Below are 17822 nucleotides of genomic sequence, written 5' to 3'. Positions count from 1 at the left end.
GGTCCTTGGAAGAAGTAATCACCGGTGGTGGTGGCCGGAGACACCTTTGCATTCGAGACCGACTTCAACTCGTCGATCTCCGCCAGAACAGCCGTGGCAGTCTTCCGAATTGAGTTGGACCGGTCAAGGCTCTTCCTCCGCCTCGACGATGAGTCTGAGTAATAGTCCCTCGTCTGCGCAGACCCACTCGGCACCGACGTCTCGTCCTCGTTAATCGCATTTTCTTCCATCGGAATCTACGTATCGGACCTCAAAACGTGAACCGGAGCGTCCTCTACCACCGAGACCATTGTGGGCATTCTGGGGAAGGTTCTGCCCATCAAGTACCCATCCCAAGATGCCCGAGGCTCGTCGAAGGAGTAACGTGGATCGTCCAACGATATCCGACTTGCATCGAACGATATCCGACCCGCGTCATGGGAGAACCTCGGATCGGTGTCGCAGGACCGGCGGCCGAAGCCGTAGTCGGCGATCTCGGACTGGGTTTCCCTCAACTGCCTGCCAATCGGCTTCTCCACCGGCAATGTGGCGGACCCACCGCCGTTCCTGCGCTTCTTGAGCTTCTGGGTTGGGGGTTGGGTCAGCAGAGTCGGGGCGTGGGTCAGATGGGTTTGGGCGTGGGTCAAGGTGTAACCACTTGATGGGGGTATTTTGGGCACTAAATCGCATAAAGTGACCACGTGCGTCGCACGTGGTCACTGTTCCGTCAGTCAAAGCGGGTTTGACTGACGGAGTGCCTGAATTGCAAAAAATTGAAACTTTAGGAGGGTGGATTGCAAAAATTGAAACTTTGGAGGCGGAATTGCAAATCGCTGACAACTTTGGGGGGGTAAACTGTAATTTTCCCTTTTAAATATCTGATAATTCTAATGTTATATATAATTATAATTATAATTTTATATATAATTATATATAAATATATATATTTATACATATATATTCTGACGTGGCGATTTACCACGTCAGAATTTTCTAACGTGGCGATCTGCCACATCAGTAAAATTCTGACGTGGCACATAGCCACGTTAGCAAAGTCTGACGTGGTAAGTCCCACCACGTCAGCAATTATATCAATGTTTATTTTTAAAAAAACTGAAATATTTTCCTGACGTTCATGCATTTTACACATCAGATTTTTCTAACGTGTGCGTCGTAACACGTCAGAAAATTCTAACGTGTTACTATTCACCCGTCAGAAAAAATTTCCCTAACGTTTTATATTTTAAACGTCAGGAAATTGCTAACGTGGCAAAAAAATTATACTGTAGCACACGTCAGAAAATGCCATTTTTTTTGTATTGTCTCCTGGTCTTCTTCCTCCTGACCTTTCGTGAGAGCCTTAATCATTTCCTCTTGATTAATATACTCCTCTGTCTTGGCGATAAACTCGGGAAGAGTTATTTCTGTCAAACTCTTTGATACTTCAGCCATTAGAGGCCCATTTGGCCTGACTCCATGCCATAATGCGGATAATACCGTTTGATCCCCTGAGTTATCCACTAGCAATTTTTCTTTATTGAACCTATGCATGAAATCTTTCAGACTTTCTTCCTTCCCCTGACGCAATGACAGTAAGCAAGCCGAGTGCTTCCTCCTCTTTTTGGTAGCCAGGAATTGGCTTAAAAAGAGACTTCCAAGTTCTTTGAAACTTTCTATTGACTTGGCAGGCAATCTGGCAAACCAGTCTTGAGCAACGCCTTCCAAAGTGAGAGGAAAGATTTTGCATGCTATTTCATCTGGAAACCTATGAAGGAAAAAGTGAACACAGACGCTTTCCATATGTTCAGAAGGGTCGCCACTACCGTTAAACTCCTTGACGTGAGGCATCTTGAAGTTTTCAGGCAAATGAAAACTTAACACTCGATCAGTGAAAGGCAGGTCGGTGTTATCCATAAACCCCGCAGCAGGGGTTTTTTCATCCTTTGCAGCCAACTTGCGAGTTAGCTTTTCGTACTTCTTTTTTAGGTCTTCCATGTCAGCACTCATATGGGCCTCATTTTGCCCTTGAAATTGCTCCCTTCGAGGCCTAGTATGCTGAGACCTCTCTGGGTTCTGCTGCTCACGATGCTCCTCATTCTGGACAGTAGTATGATGGTTGGCTTGGACTGAACTTGCTTCATCATCGCGATGTGAACCTGTAGTTCGCTTCCCATCGCGAATTTCCCTTCGTCTTTCCCTCTCACGCCGTTCTTCATGCCTTCTTGCTCGCTCTTGGTCCCTCTGGCTATTACGGCCCTCAACGGCTGTGAGCCTTACAGCCAGGTCTTCATTCTGCTTTTTCAGAGCCTTCATGGATTCGGACATCTGCTTCATGAATTCGGCTAGATCGGATGGTGGTGGTGCGTTGGAGCCTGCAGCAGTGGAACGGGTAGTCACCATTTTGGATTAGTAGAGAACTGATGAAAATCGAAGGTCCCACAGACGGCGCCAAACTATTGATGCACAGTTTTCCAAATGATGACGTGGCACGCTTGCCGAGCTTGAGTTGACCAACACACGAATGAACTATTTGACTGCACAACAAAGAAGAAAGAAGGATCGAAGTGACCGGGGGTGAGCCGGCAGGAACACTCCGATGCCTAAGTCAGGATGAGAAAGAAAAAGGATATTGTCAACAACTACGAAGTTTAGATAATGAGAGTTGTGATTACCTTTGCTTCGATAATATGACTTGTATTTATAGGCAGGGAGAGAATTTGATTTCCCACATATTCATGAATCTTATCCCTTGATATTAGCTGAACAAACATTTGAATGACAGATAATGTTTGTTAATTATTCCGTGATTTTAGTGGCTCGAGATCAAGGGACCGAGTGGGACTCGGTTGCTGGCTTATCTTTATTGATATATAGAGGATTTGAATTGTAGATTGGTTTGGTGCCTTAGTAAACAACAAGATTATTTATTTACCAACAGCAATAGGTTCTAGGACACCTGAGTTATCCCTTAAGCCGAGATTTACATGTCCTGAGTTAATCTCGGACTTCATGGTCTCGGCTTTGGGAGTCTCGGCGTTAATAGCCTCGGATGCGAGAGACTCAGCTTACTGGGCCTCGGACGTAGGTCTCGGATTCATGAGTCTCGTGTCCAAGTCTTGGGCTTTCTCAAACTGGGCCTAAAGGTTATTGAATATTAAATGGGCTGATCCATGACCCAACAAAGGTTTTTGTCATGTCCTTTGGGTCGAGAATGATTAGTTTCGGTGGGAGAGTTTTGTCCTTATGACCGGAAAAATAAAAGTTGAGAAAATGGGCTACTTATGTATTAGATTGAGTCTGGCGTAGATCTGTTCTATAACTGAAGTTTGGACATGGGTTAGCAGATGTTGAAATCATAGATAAGACTTGATTGTAAGATTTTTATGTTCGTTTTTATGACGTTGTAACATTATAGCTTTAACTATGATTTATCAGAGCTTTATGCTCTATAATGTAAAGGCTTGTGCTCTTGATTTTTTTAAATGAATGAATATGAAAGATTTCCTTAAAAAAAAAAAAAAAAAAATTAAAATTAAAATTAAAAAAAGAAAAAGAAAAAAAGAAGAAGAAGAAGAAGTAGTTATGTCACTTTGTTTACATGACATAACCACAAAAACTACTTGAAAGCTAATTGTCATCATTAGTATCAAGAGATTAAATTGAAATATTGTGAAAATTTAGGAATTAATTATAAAATTTTCCAATATAAAATAAAAATATGGGCATCATGATAAGTCTTTTTGTTATTGCCAATCCAATTTATAGATTTAAGGAGGAGGGAAAATCTCTAGTTGAATTGCTAGAACTGATTTATTTTTGCTATATTATGTTTTATTGGATTAGCATATCCAATAAATTATAATTAATTATGTTGATGCAACTTTTGGTACGGCTCGACCGGCAATGGATTTTTTGCAAAATAACAAGAGCGTCAAAGGGTCTCGGCCTTGGAGGATGATTGATAGATAGTGGGACCCATAGTAGATTTTATCTCCAACAAATTATAATCTTACGTTAAAAGTTCTATTTCTCAAACACAATTCCAAACATGCTAAACATCTCATGAAATCTAATCCAATAAAACATAATATTGGGATTCTTACTATTGTAAACTAATTATAATCTTACTGTTGCGAACTAATTAATAACAAAACCAAAGAAAATGATATATCAGCTACTTTGAACTTTGAGAGAGTTATAATCTTTAATGGCAACTTAAAGGGAGTCTTGACTTCCAAAATACAATAAATTATAAATATGAAATAATTCTCAACCCTGTTTTTATTCATCATTTATTCTCTTAAATAGAATAATACCACTCCTACTACGAGTAATTCTAGAAGTTTCTCTTGTGTTCATCTTAAATCTCTTCAAGAATGATGTGACTATTAAAAATACCATTTAATCAAAATTTAATAATGATCAATCACAAGTTTAATAGTGATTTTAATTTTTAATAACTATATCATTAATCTTTGAGGGATTCAAAAAGGACACGAGAGAGACTTATAACATTACTCCCACTGCTACACCTTACAATGAGATCAATTAGATCTAGCCATCTAAAGCAATAATCAACTCTAATAAGGATAATATCCGTTCTAGGTCTAATCTTTACTCAAAAGAAATCTATTCCTCATTTCATTCAAGACACATCAACATATCAATCATAAATTCTTATTTTCATGATCAAGACAAATTATTATGATTAATATGTTATATTCTTATAAGATGAAATGCCCATTTCCATTACCGATTATTAAATGAAATGTCCATTTCCATCACAAATTATGAACAAACGTTTTTTGTCACAAGGAATTATAATGTAGACTCTTATCTCATTATCACGTCTAATAAATCATAACTTATGAACTATACTTATCAAATAAATATAAAATGCTCGATGTTCTTATAATTCTTAAAAAAAAAAATTAATTATATTAGAACTAAAATACCATATAAAAATTTAAATTTAAAACAATATCCCTAAAATCAACATTATTTTTTTTTTATAGGTAAAATCAACATTATTTAATTATGGATGAGAAAGAAACCCTCACAAACGATTGTTTTTCACATTTTGCAAAAGAAAATGGACTGCATGTGACCTGAGCCAACACAATGCCGTGACAACTCCGCCATAATTCTTTCCATATTTGCCAAATCTCTCCCTCTCTCTCTCTCTCTCAGATCAAACCAAATTCTCTCTGCAGCTCACTCACTCTTCAATCTCTCTCTCTTTGTGATCTCTAAAGAGGAAAAATGGCACCAGTGTCAGCTTTGGCAAAGTACAAGCTGGTGTTCTTGGGGGACCAGTCTGTGGGCAAGACCAGCATCATCACCCGCTTCATGTACGACAAGTTCGACAACACCTATCAGGTTGATGTTATTCTCCACAACCCATCAGATCCCGCTTTGCAATTAATCGGATCACGGTGTCTCTGCCTCTGATCATACCCAGAACTTGCTTTCTTCGTTGATTGATCTATTTGTTGGAAGCTTTTTGCATTTTTCGTTCCTGGGTCTGCTTTGCCTTCTTGTTATTTCTTTGTTTTTGAGTTGAATTTGCTATATAATTGATTTTTCCATACATACGTACGTACAAGTTATATAATTTTTGTTTGTTTCCAACGATTTGTAAAAATCAGCTTAGCGTCGGAGGGTCGTTAATTTGATTTTTGTGATGCAAATGTCGATCCAAATGGAGTGGTAAAAGTTTTGATGTGATTCTGATCTTTGGGTAGATACTGATACATACAACATGAAGATGGATGCGCAATAATAGGTTCTAGCCAAGCAATGATGACTGAAGGGTATATTATAGGGTCTTCATTTGAGGCTCTACTTGAGATTAATTCAAATATCTTCGATGGTTTATTAATTTAAATGGATGGGATAGTCAATGTTAACCTACATTACTCTCTCGTTCATCAGAATTACGAACACAATCAACATGAGAAAAACAGGAAGTTGATTGCCATCTTCTTGTGAAGCTTATGTGCTATTGCTAGAATGGATAAGTGTTCAGAAAGAACATTCTGGATGGAAAATGAGTGAATTCTTGATAAGTTGTAGGTAGCTTCAACTTAAACTCGATGAATGAGAAGTTACACGTAATGTTCTGATAGATCTCCTTATAATTTTGTTTTGCTTATAGTCAGATCTATAGTGTATGGTGTACCCATACCTTCTACAACCATGATTTAGTGCAGTAATGAGTACCACACGTGCTAAAGCTGCTTTTATAGCCAGAAGCATAACATGTTAAGAAAGGTCTTTTAGGTAACTCTCCGATCATATGCTGATCAGGGTAAGTTCACGATTTCCAAGGTACTTACTGCATTACAGAGGATTAGGAATATTAAAAATGCTTATTTTGAGTCTTTTAAGTTCTTGATGAATGGTCTGATTCTCAGGAAATAATGGTTCATGCTTCTTGATACAAAGTGGGGTTTTGGCTCATTGACACTGAATGTTAAAATTCCTCTGCGCTCGCTTGTTGTATGAGCCTTGTTTTTGCACCAATTTTTCTAGTTTTCATTTAAGTTGTTAAGTATGCATGATAACGATTGATTGCCAAACTATTCAATATGTTAACTGGTATATGATAGAATTTTGTACACATTGTAAGCTGTGTTCTTCCAATAGATTGAAGAAGAAGTTCCGTCTTTTGTTATAGCTATTCCTTCTTTCTTTTCTTTTCTTTTTCTTTCATTTTTTTCATATAATGACGTGGTCGTTTTTTAGTATAAAATATTGTTTTTATTGAACTTACTCATAGATGTTTTGTTTGTGTAATCAAACTTATTTTTTATTTTGATGATCAGGCTACAATTGGTATTGATTTTCTGTCAAAGACTATGTATCTTGAAGATCGAACTGTTCGGCTGCAGTTGTGGTAAGATTTGGTACCTCATTATATATTACACTTATTCGTACATTGGTGACAGATTTATCTTGTTTCTTATTTTCCATGAACTTAATATCTTGCACTTGTACATGGAGTAAGCAAATTTTTATCCAAAATGGGGAAAAAAATTTAACTGCCGAGCTTACTGAGTAAAGTTATGCTGATGGATGGATTGTTACTAAGATCAAATATGTTTTCCACATACCATTTGGAAGCTTTGAAAAGTAAATTGGGAATTGCTTCATTCAATGTTATTCATTTTATACTCCATACTTGATGTTTGTTTCAATTGGTGTTAACTTGATCTTGTGCTTTCATTTTGAATAACAGAAGGCTAAAGGGATTGTACTACATTTGATGGATGTGATGATAAACAAATCATGTTAACTGCTAAACATCACTTTCCTCATGAACAGTATTTAAGTAGAGATCTCTCTTTAAATGCTTGGAGGTTGCTTCTTGTCTTTTAACATATTAATTTAAGAGATACCATGAATAGCAGATGCATGCAGAATAATCTGAGCTTCATCTTTATGAACTTTGAATTATTTGATTATTATCTATATTTTAATTTTCATGCATTCCTTTATTCTATGATTGATGCTTGAATTTATGTTGGTAAATGAAATAGCAAAAAAAACTTTGTAATTGTGCTAGCTTTCCTTGTAAAATCAATGTTCTTCACCAGCATCAAATATAATGCATCTTTCTTTTTCTTCATTTTGGTGTTGCTAGAGAGATGAAATACCACATTTCCAAATATTTTATGCCTGATTAAATACTTTCTAGCTCCCATCATGATTAGTTTTTCTCTCACAAAAACTGGACCTTTTATTTCTCATCAATTTGAACCTTCTATTTCTATTTCAATAAAATTGAACCTTTGATTCTTCTTTCATAAAAATTATACCTTCCATTGAGGTCTAAGCTTTCAATTAGTAGTTTCAGCGAGGAGACTGGTGGAAGTGAAATTATCTGATCATTAGGGCTCCCACCATCAGCCAGTGTACCATCAGCCCTAATGATCAGATAATTTCACTGGCACAAAAAGGGGTAAAAAGTATCCTGCTGTGATTTTCCAATTCTTCATATGTGGAACTTCCTGGGATTGTATGTAGATTTGAGAGATGCTCGTAGCACCATACAGTGGCAGGGGATCTGTATTAAACGTAAACATAATAGCTACTCATCTTGAAGTTTATATAAGGCACCCAATGCCCTTGCAGGGCCTACTTATCCAGCAATAATGCCGAAAGCTTGGACTTATATTTTTCTCCATTCCTGTCTGTTTCAGTTCCTTCAGCGTTGATGACCATTATCATGTACATTATTTGTTTTCACTTAGTTGGCTTTTATGGTTGATCCTTTATTATGTTGTGATAACAGGGATACTGCTGGCCAGGAAAGATTCAGAAGTCTCATTCCAAGCTACATTAGGGATTCATCTGTTGCTGTCATTGTGTATGATGTTGCGAGTATGTTAATGTAACCTGAACTTTGTGTGCAAGTTATTTATTTGTGTCACCGAATTATTTATTTCAGCTTGTATTTATTGTTGTTGTTGTTATTATTATTATTATTTTATCATTGCTATGGTTATTAGTATTTTTCATTTCACGAATAATCAAGTCCCGGCTGTTTTCGCTAATTGTCTATTGGCTTGTCAGCTCCTTAAGAAGTTGTAAACTTGCACAATATCTGCTCTTGTGATCTTAGATTCATCAGCAGCCAGGCTTCATTTTTAGTCTCTGTTTATTTGAATCATGTTTTTACTTAATTGTCTACGACTGCTGCCACAATGCTTGATATATTGCTGAACATTCTGGTTCTTCTATGATTTAGGCCGGCAAACTTTCCTAAACACTTCAAAGTGGATTGAAGAGGTGCGCACTGAGAGGGGCAGTGATGTCATCATTGTCGTTGTTGGAAACAAAACTGACCTTGTGGAAAAGAGGTAATTGTTTGACAATGGGTAGATGATTTTATTGGACATGTTTGATTGGCTTGGTTCATAGTGAACTTTCTGTTCTATTTTACTGTACTTGTTACAGCTCTAGCTTAATTAATCAAATTAGTGGATACTTTTAGGGCTAACAATATTGTCATTACAAATTTGCTAATGGATTAGTAGTTTAACAAATTTCTTCTCCTGTTATGTTGACTTCAATGACACAGGACAACATTGAGAAGTTGAATAATGTTGTATACAATTTTTCATATATGCAGGTTATGGGTGTTGCATGATTTAGGGCTTTAATAGGTTGGAGAGGATAATTAGGATATTTTAATGATACAAAATTTCGAAAGAAGCTGCTGGGGTAATTTTAATGATTCTAAATTTCAAAAGAAGCTGCTGGAAGTTTGGAACTCTTTTGCACAAATTTTCTGGACAGTCATTGCTTTTAAAATTTGGGTTGGTAGAATGAAGGTCTAGGGAGGTAATACCTGTAGAAGGGAAGAGAAGGGTTATAGTTGCATCATTTGTTCCCTCAAGTTGTTTCCTTGAGCTTTCATAGCTGTTCGAAATTTTGAGGCAGGGCAGATTAAGTAATCTGTCTAAGTGGGCTTGTAGTGGGCTTTAGGATAAGGAAAGTTATGACCTTGGGGTTCCTCATGGTGGGGAAAAAGCTTTAGGGGTTTTAGATCGAATTAGAGTTTGATTTGGGGTTGCAACTTGCAAGGAGAGAAGAAAAGAGGAAATTTTGTTGCCATTCAGAAGTTGTGTGAACGGTGGCATGGATGGCAACAGCGTGCAATGAGGAAGAAGGGAGAGAAGAGATACAGAGAAATCATTCTAGACAAGCATGACTTCGATAACACGATACATAATTCTATTGTCTAACACCAGGACTCCTTATTTGAGTTGTAAATTAAATATCTAATAAAACCCAATGAAATATTAACTTCGACCCAATGAAAATAAATCCAAGACTTTAGAAACTCCTGGAAAGTTCTAGGCTCAATTCAATGACCAAAAATGCCCTTAATTTGCAAGAGATGCAGAAATTACAGTCTGCCCCTCATTACAAAAGTAACTGTATTTTATGAAATCATAAATGAAAAACTGTTTTTACCTTCGAGTCCTAATAACCTGACCTTCAAAACCATATAAGACTTGACCTAATTTAATACCGCACATGGTCCCTAGACTCCCTACAAAGTAGCAAAGTAACTACCAACCAATCTTTCATGGCTGCGTCATATTGGCTTAGCTTTGAATTGAAAGGTAAAGAGATTCTTTGAGCAGCTGAGTACTTCAGCTTCTACTATGACTGGACTCTTAAACTAAAGAGTATTGATTTAGAAGCTGACTAGTAGAACAAAGCTAAAAGCATTTATTCTTTAGAGACTGTTTGGAATTGCATTAGAGATCTTAAGAAGTACTTTTAATACTTAAAAGGCTGTGCTACACAAAAAGCTGGTTTGTTTGGTAAAAAGTTCCTAGAGTACTTCATTGACTTTTTTACTCTAGAAATGACCAAAATTCACTTTTAGGAAAAACTTAAAAATGAAGTTTTTTCTAAAAAACTATTTTTAAATTTAAAAGCTCTATTTCCTAATGCAATCTCAAACATGCTTTTAGAGTGATATGCATTTTGTTTACTATTGCATTTAAAGGCAATGTGATCCACTATAAAAGAAAGATTCAGCTGAAGTGATCTAGGTCACTTCTCCATATTAGAAAATTTTAGGAAAAATATTCCAAGTTCTAATAGACTTGTTGAAAAATTTCTGGTTGGGACGGGGCAGCTAAGAAAGGGGCGGTGCTTATTCCAAGTAAGGCTACAGCCAAGTCAAGTGAAAACTGGCTACCTTTAAAGATTCCTCATACACTAACTTGTTTGTAACGGGTGTACAAGTGGGCGGTTATTAACCACTAATAACCATTAATTGCTAATAACCACTAACCGCTTTGATGGGCAGTTGACAAAATCTGCTAACCGCTTAGGTTGGTGTGGTTAGTGGTTTTAGGAGTAGGCCGAAGCAATTAATAAATGCTTTCTTTCCTTTGGAAGTTGGTCAAGTTAGTGTTCAATCTGTATCACCTGTTTTACTAACAATATTCTCCTGTACATGATTCCACAGGCAAGTTTCCATAGAGGAAGGAGAAGCCAAAGCTCGTGAGCTCAACGTCATGTTTATTGAAACGAGTGCTAAAGCTGGCTTTAACATAAAGGTATTCCTCCAGCTTGGTATCCTCTTTCCATGCATCATTGCAATAAATGCTTAGTTTCTATCCGAGTTGAAACTGAACAAAACATCAGTATGGTATGCTCATGACACTCTCACATCAAGCTTTGTCTTTACCATGAGTAAAGCATAGGTAGAACCAATATTCTTTGCCATTTGTCTGCTGCATTATCTTCAAATGGGATGCTGCAAATAGTCCATTAGCTGGCTCACTGATCAGATGCTTATGACCATCCTAGTTGGTTCATTACTGACAAGAAATATGTTGTGTAGAGGGTTAAGTTAACCATTTTGATATTTGGTCAGTTATCATCTACTTCATGAGCATGATAAATCTCTTTAGTTTTAAAGGTTTGGTATGCTTATAAGGGCCCTAAGTTAACCTTTGTCTTTATTGTTTAACTTGGGATAAACAGAAGTAGAGTTTGATCTTCTTTGTCATTTACCTGTTGCACTATCTTGGAGTCTCTTTCATTTTTATGTTTTACTCGTTACTGTTTTGATGACTCTCAGAAGAGTAAAGTAGGTATAGAGTTCATAAGTTCATCAATGTGGTGTCTTTTAGCTGTCGAAGCTTTTTATTTTTTCTTGTAATTCAGTTGACTGATGAGTCTTTGGCCAGGCATTGTTTCGGAAAATTGCCGCGGCTTTACCAGGAATGGAAACACTCTCTTCGACAAAGCAAGAAGACATGGTTGATGTGAACTTGAAGTCTACTGGTGGTGGTGCAACACAGTCCCAGCCCCAGTCAGGTGGATGCTATTGTTGAGAATTATACTCTTTTTCTTGGTGTTTGGTTTTTCAACCAACTTTACCCCAGATATGTAAAGGTTTCATTTAGATTTCTTTCTTTTTTATGTACTTGTTGCGGGTATAATCCTTTACGGCATTGCTTTGGGAACTCTCTTAGGCAACATATGGGTCTGAAGAGCTAGGAGTAGAACTATGACTTGGGAATTTGTTCGTTTGGTTAGATTGTCATAACCTGTGAGATGTGTAGTAAAATTTACTGACTTGAATAGATTTTGGTATTTACACATTTCTATGATGATTATTTGCCATGACTTAAACTCTTCTTGCCTTATATATATATATTCAAAATTTTGATTTGGTTGAAATGATATTAACTGCAAGATGTGTTAGTAATACCTGCTGATTCGATTAGATTTTCATTTTCATGCATTTCCATGGGTGAACAAGGTCAGTTTTAGAGGTGAAAATCCGGTTCCAGTTCCTGGTTATTGGCCAAAACCGGCAATCGGAATTGGAGTACCCGGTTACTTGGTTATGCAATAACCAGCCCCGGTTATCTGGACCGAGTAACCGGTTTTTTTAAATTTTGGCATTTTGGGCTTAATTTAACCATTTTTTGCCCTTTTTTTTTTTAAAAAAAAAAAAACAATTAACATTTTTGTCCCAATAAGCTAGACTTTGTTGTGATTGTAAACCGGTAACTGGACCAGAGTACTTGGTAAACGGTTTTTTCCAACCGGTTTTAAAATCTGTTTTCCAGTAACCGGTTATGGGTTGTACTCGGTTATACTGGTTTTTTTTTTTACACCCTTTGCCTAAGATATTTTAGTAAAGACATATTACTCATTTTTTGGGTTGGACTAGGAGAAAAATGCAAATTTATTCCTTACTTTTTGCATCTTAATAGAATCGATGTTTTGGAATCTATTAACAGAAGTTATTTTAACGGAAGTTAAGCACATTAGCACTAATGATACGTTTAACACGTGACAATTTAGCCAAAAAAATAAACAAATAATTTCCTTTTATTAAAAAGAAAAAAATGTAAATGGGTGGCAGCTGGCCTTAGAGAGGCGGCCATCTCATCTTTCGGCCACATCATATGAGAGTTGGTCTGGGACTCAAGGCCCAGGGGCAGCTAATTAAGGAATGGTTGCTCAAAATAAAAAATCATTTGGACCTTCTCTTATAAAAATATTTTCTAGTTTTTTTTAAAAAAATTTATGATAGATTTGCAATTCAAAAGATCATTAATCCTTGCTTCGATTCCATTCTCTAGAAAGAATCACCTTCCAAATAAAACATCCTAAATCCTAAAGAAACATTTGGTCTATAATAAGAGATCAAGTAGATGACCCAAGAACCCATCAGAGAAAAACATCCTTATGAAACATTTGGTGTAGAATTAGAGGGGTGCGCCTGGCCCTCGCTATAGTGCAACGCAAGGGCGACGCTTAAGGATCCCAGTAGCAAGCTACTGCGGTGGACCCTCCCCTGGAAAAAATTAATTTAATGCCATTTGGGTCAATGACCCACATATCAGAAATAATGATAAAGAGCACGTTGATATGCATGAACAGTTTATGCACGCCAGGCAAAATTTTTTTTTAAATATTTGTTTAAAAAAAATTTTGACTAGTGTGCATAAACTATTTATGCACGTCAGTGTACCATAAATCAAATATTAAACTAATAAGAACATATACTACACTTGATCTTAGCCAAAAGGCCGAGAAAGGTATGCTTCTTTATTTCTTCTGATAGTCCTTTATAGCAAAGCTCTAGCTCTGTTGTATCTCATTTAATCCATGTGGGACAAATTTATCGTGTTCCATTGTGCAGTGTCCACGGATTGCTGTCCTTGTTGATCTTCTCAAAAATAAAGATGGCTTTTTGGATCTCTTACTAATGATTTCTTTTGTCTGGGGACACCGATTTGATGATAATGGAAGGGGCATAGATGTGAAGGAGTTTTAAATATGTAAAGGCCAATATCAGCCTACTGAAGCCAAACTTTGCTGACTAGCTCGTGGGTTTTTAGATTAGTGCAGCCAATGACATTGAAGCAGCTAAAGTAGAGAAACAATTAGTAAGAGATTCAACACCATGGCCTACCACCATTGACTGTGATGAAATTCATTAATAAAATATACAGCATAAAATGTGGTGGCGAACACTCCAAAGTCCAAATCAAATCCTGAATACATTCAAAGTCTTAATCATGAAGAAAACTTCTATTACACCATATTTCTCACTAGCACTATCAATAACGGATCAAGATTTTTTTACAATTGTCTGTTCTTATTATAATACAATCGAATACGCGATTGAAAGAGACTCTTAATGGGGCCCAAGTGCTCGAACAGATCTCGAGACCTTATTAGGAGTCTCTTACAATTGCAGTCGAACAATCTGCAACGTTAATAGGAGATTGTAACCAATCCCGATCCATCTCTCACCTTTCTAGCTACCCACTTAAAAGAGGACACAAGACCCACTATTTATAAAGTCCAAGTAGTCTGCTTGAATAATTGGTTCAGCACAGTTGACTTGATTGGCAAAAAATGGTCCCTAATTATGTCGGGTTCTGTGAATGACGGCGGCACAAACCTTCATAAAGAGGAAACGGTAAGAGCTTGCTAGCTGCCACCAGGCAAGTTGACCAAGTTAACTACTTAAGCCGCCTATAACATAAACAGTAGAAGACAGATGAGCATATCTATTTGATTCTTTGAATCCTCATGGAGGCTGCTCAAGAGCTGCAACGAGCAACAGAAACCCGAGGTTAGTCACTCACCCATCTCGCCGATTCACTGTTGAAAAGCATGAATATTTGTTATTTCTTTCTTCTTTTTATTTCCTCATAGTCTGATTTGAATATAGAATGCATTCAAGCAGGAAATAGTAAAGCTTTGTTTCTGGCAATCAGTAAATCCAGAGCCATATCAATTTCAATTCTTTAAACCAGACTGTAAATTGTCACATGTGAAAGGCAAGATTCGCAAATGGCTTTCTGTCCACTTTTTCTACCCCCAACAACTTCAGAAAAATACTATTACAACAACCAATAAATTAAAACAATATGCATATATATGTTAGTAAATGAGATAAACATGAAGATTCAAGAACATAACTCCCACAAATACCCGTAGGCTATTAAATAGTTAAACAGTTTGTGTATCCCATATACTCAGCTTTTAAGCAGCAACCAAAACCATCTGTTTCCAGTGCATCCCAGGATTATAACTAGCAAAAATGTCATCTCAGGTGGTCACTACTTGAGGAAAGGCTATTACTATAAAAGGGTTGGTTAAGTTGCAAGTAAAGCACTCAGAGCTCCATTATAATCTACCTTACTCTATGTGGACAATTCATTTTACCAACGTGGCAGTAAAAATCATCATTGAATTTTAGTTGGATCACTATTAAATTTTAGATCCAATAGTGATTTTTACTGTCATTTAGGAAATGTGCACTTTGAAGTGTGGGAGTGAGAGTATGTATAAAATTTCTCCTTGCTTAATTATGAGGATATGGGCTAAAACTTATGTTTAGTTTCTGTCTGTGTGTGTCTGATTAGGTGAAGAGCCAGAGAAAAACTCACACAAAGGCCTCTCTCTTACCAACCTACTGCAACTTCCTAAACTCAAACATTACAAGTGGTGGCTTCGTGTGATTTCTTACATCTTCTTTCTCCTTGCCGGCCAATCTGCAGCCACTCTCTTGGGAAGATTATACTATGATAAAGGTGGGAATAGTAAATGGATGGCAACATTTGTTCAATCAGCAGGCTTCCCAATTCTAATCCCCCTTCTCTTTTTCTTGTCACCCTCCATAAATACTTCCTCTGCAAGGCCACCACCTCTCTCCACCCTTGCCTTTCTCTACCTATTTTTAGGCATACTCTTGGCAGGTGACAATCTGATGTATTCATACGGACTCTTATATCTCCCTGTCTCTACTTATTCTCTACTATGTGCAACCCAATTGGCCTTCAACGCGATCTTCTCCTTCTTCCTCAATTCCCAAAAGTTCACACCCTTTATATTCAACTCTCTAGTCCTTGTTACCATGTCGGCAGCCCTTCTTGCAGTCGATGCTGACTCTGAAAACACAACAGCAGGAGTCCCTAAAGGGAAGTATGTAATTGGATTTCTTTGCATGCTCGGTGCATCTGCAACATACTCATTATACCTCTCCCTAGTGCAGCTGTCTTTTCAGAGGGTGATAAAAACAGAGACCTTCTCTGCTGTCTTGAATATGCAGATATACCCATCATTTGTTGCGACATGTGCGTGCGTGGTAGGACTTTTCGCAAGCGGTGACTGGAAAGTTTTGGAGAAAGAGATGAAGGAATATGAGAAAGGAAAGATATCCTACTTGATGACTTTGATTTGGACGGCTGTGACATGGCAGATTTCTTCTGTGGGTATGTTGGGGTTGGTTTTTGAGGTGTCTTCTCTCTTCTCCAATGTCATTGGTACATTGGCTTTGCCTGTTGTTCCCATTCTTGCTGTGATATTTTTCCATGACAAGTTAGATGGGGCGAAGGTGATGGCACTGCTGTTAGCTGTGTGGGGCTTTCTTTCATACATCTATCAACATTATCTCGACGACTCTATATCCAAGGTAAACAAAACCAATGCTGATGAGGCTTCAAGGTCTGTTGTAGAGATTTGTTGATGACACTTTATTTTTTGTTTTAATTACTTCAGTGTTTTGAGTATTTTATTTAATGCTTACATCAATTATGTTTAAGCACGCAAGTCACCTTACTTATCCTTTTAACAGCCATTCAGAACATCATTTTATGTATTAGATAGCTAGTAAGGAACATCATTTAAGGAAGATTTTACTAGAGCAATGGTGAAAATGGGTAATGTTGGCGTCAATGTACAGGATCAAGGTTCACTTGTAAGATTTAGAGTCGAACAATTCGGAACATAGCCCTGCACTCATCCTTTATGTGAAGCTACCTAAATTGCTTACAATTCGGTAAGCAAATTACAAGAATCCAAATTTGGTGCAACCGTGCAATGAAGTTGTAAATAGATCGAGATCTGAATTGGGTATTTCGCAGTGTGCAATACATTTTATCTAAACAGTTCATTTCAAATGAATTAGTCCAAACTATAACAATAATTTTTTTTTTTTTTTAAATAAAAATAAAAATGAGTCCGTCGGATGTCGGTAGGTGTTGGGGGTGGCAGCTACCACCAGGCAATGGTTCGGAAGTAGTTGTACTATCTCTGTTGAGAATTAAGGGGTGGCCGTGACCACCCCGACGGCCACCAGTGAGACTATACATTACGGCAAAGCTCTCGCTTTGCCATCTCTCATTTAATCAATGTGGGATAAATATGTTGTGTCCCATTGCTTAACTCTACTATGCGCATAATAACAATATCCAGAGATTATTGTCCTCGTCATCTATTGTTCTTCTCAAAAAATAAAGACGCTTTTGGATCCTAAGCGTTCGATGATAGGGGCTTATTTTGTTGATCATTTTAAACATATTTATGCTTCGCCGATTCTCACTAATGATTTCTATGGGGCACTTGGATTCGATACCCGATTCATCAATTGCTTGCTCATATTATTTGTAATTTGAGTAAGTAATTGTGTGAGAAAGCCCACCTGTCCAGTTAGATATTCGAGCAACTTGAGATTTGCTCGAGTATTTAGGTCCCATAAGGAGCCTTCTTACAATTGAATGTCTAGAGGTGTGGGAGAACATCAATTTTATGTCTAGTGGATATTATTTTCTTTAGAAAGCATTTTTCAAGTTAGATTAATACTTTACACCATGCAAAACACCCAAAAATAAACAAAACGTTTTTCAAAAAATTATTTGACGCCATAACAAATTAGGCCTAAATTCTTCTCTCATTACAAATACTTCTAATCTTACCTCAACAAGTGGTCAACTCTTCTAACAATTTCTATAATCTATTGGATCCCATTACTTTTGAAGAAGACAACTTAACGT

At 37.1% G+C, this 17822-nt stretch overlaps 2 protein-coding genes and 2 pseudogenes across 2 annotated transcripts; 2 read left to right on the top strand and 2 right to left on the bottom strand.

Annotated features, from left to right (window-relative positions):
- The first annotated feature begins 5050 nt into the window (after positions 1-5050).
- Positions 5051-12144, top strand: LOC132176111 (ras-related protein RABH1b-like). Its single transcript, XM_059588236.1, has 6 exons — positions 5051-5358; positions 6807-6877; positions 8276-8364; positions 8732-8843; positions 10976-11066; positions 11703-12144. Exons 1-6 carry the CDS (start codon positions 5242-5244, stop codon positions 11847-11849), a joined length of 627 nt encoding a protein of 208 aa, XP_059444219.1. The 5' UTR covers positions 5051-5241; the 3' UTR covers positions 11850-12144.
- Positions 12145-13241: 1097 nt separating this feature from the next.
- On the bottom strand, positions 13242-13418 carry LOC132176749 (U2 spliceosomal RNA; annotated as a pseudogene).
- A 28-nt stretch (positions 13419-13446) lies between these two features.
- LOC132176748 (U2 spliceosomal RNA) lies at positions 13447-13575 on the bottom strand (annotated as a pseudogene).
- A 937-nt stretch (positions 13576-14512) lies between these two features.
- Positions 14513-16704, top strand: LOC132176730 (probable purine permease 11). Its single transcript, XM_059589015.1, has 2 exons — positions 14513-14617; positions 15414-16704. The coding sequence occupies exons 1-2, from the start codon at positions 14575-14577 to the stop codon at positions 16514-16516; spliced, it is 1146 nt and encodes a 381-aa protein (XP_059444998.1). The 5' UTR covers positions 14513-14574; the 3' UTR covers positions 16517-16704.
- Positions 16705-17822: the final 1118 nt, after the last annotated feature.

Source organism: Corylus avellana, chromosome ca3, assembly GCF_901000735.1.
Source record: "Corylus avellana chromosome ca3, CavTom2PMs-1.0".
In the NCBI taxonomy this organism is placed as follows: Eukaryota; Viridiplantae; Streptophyta; class Magnoliopsida; order Fagales; family Betulaceae; genus Corylus; species Corylus avellana.
Note: the sequence above shows the minus strand (reverse complement) of the source record. Positions and strands in the feature narration are given on the sequence as shown.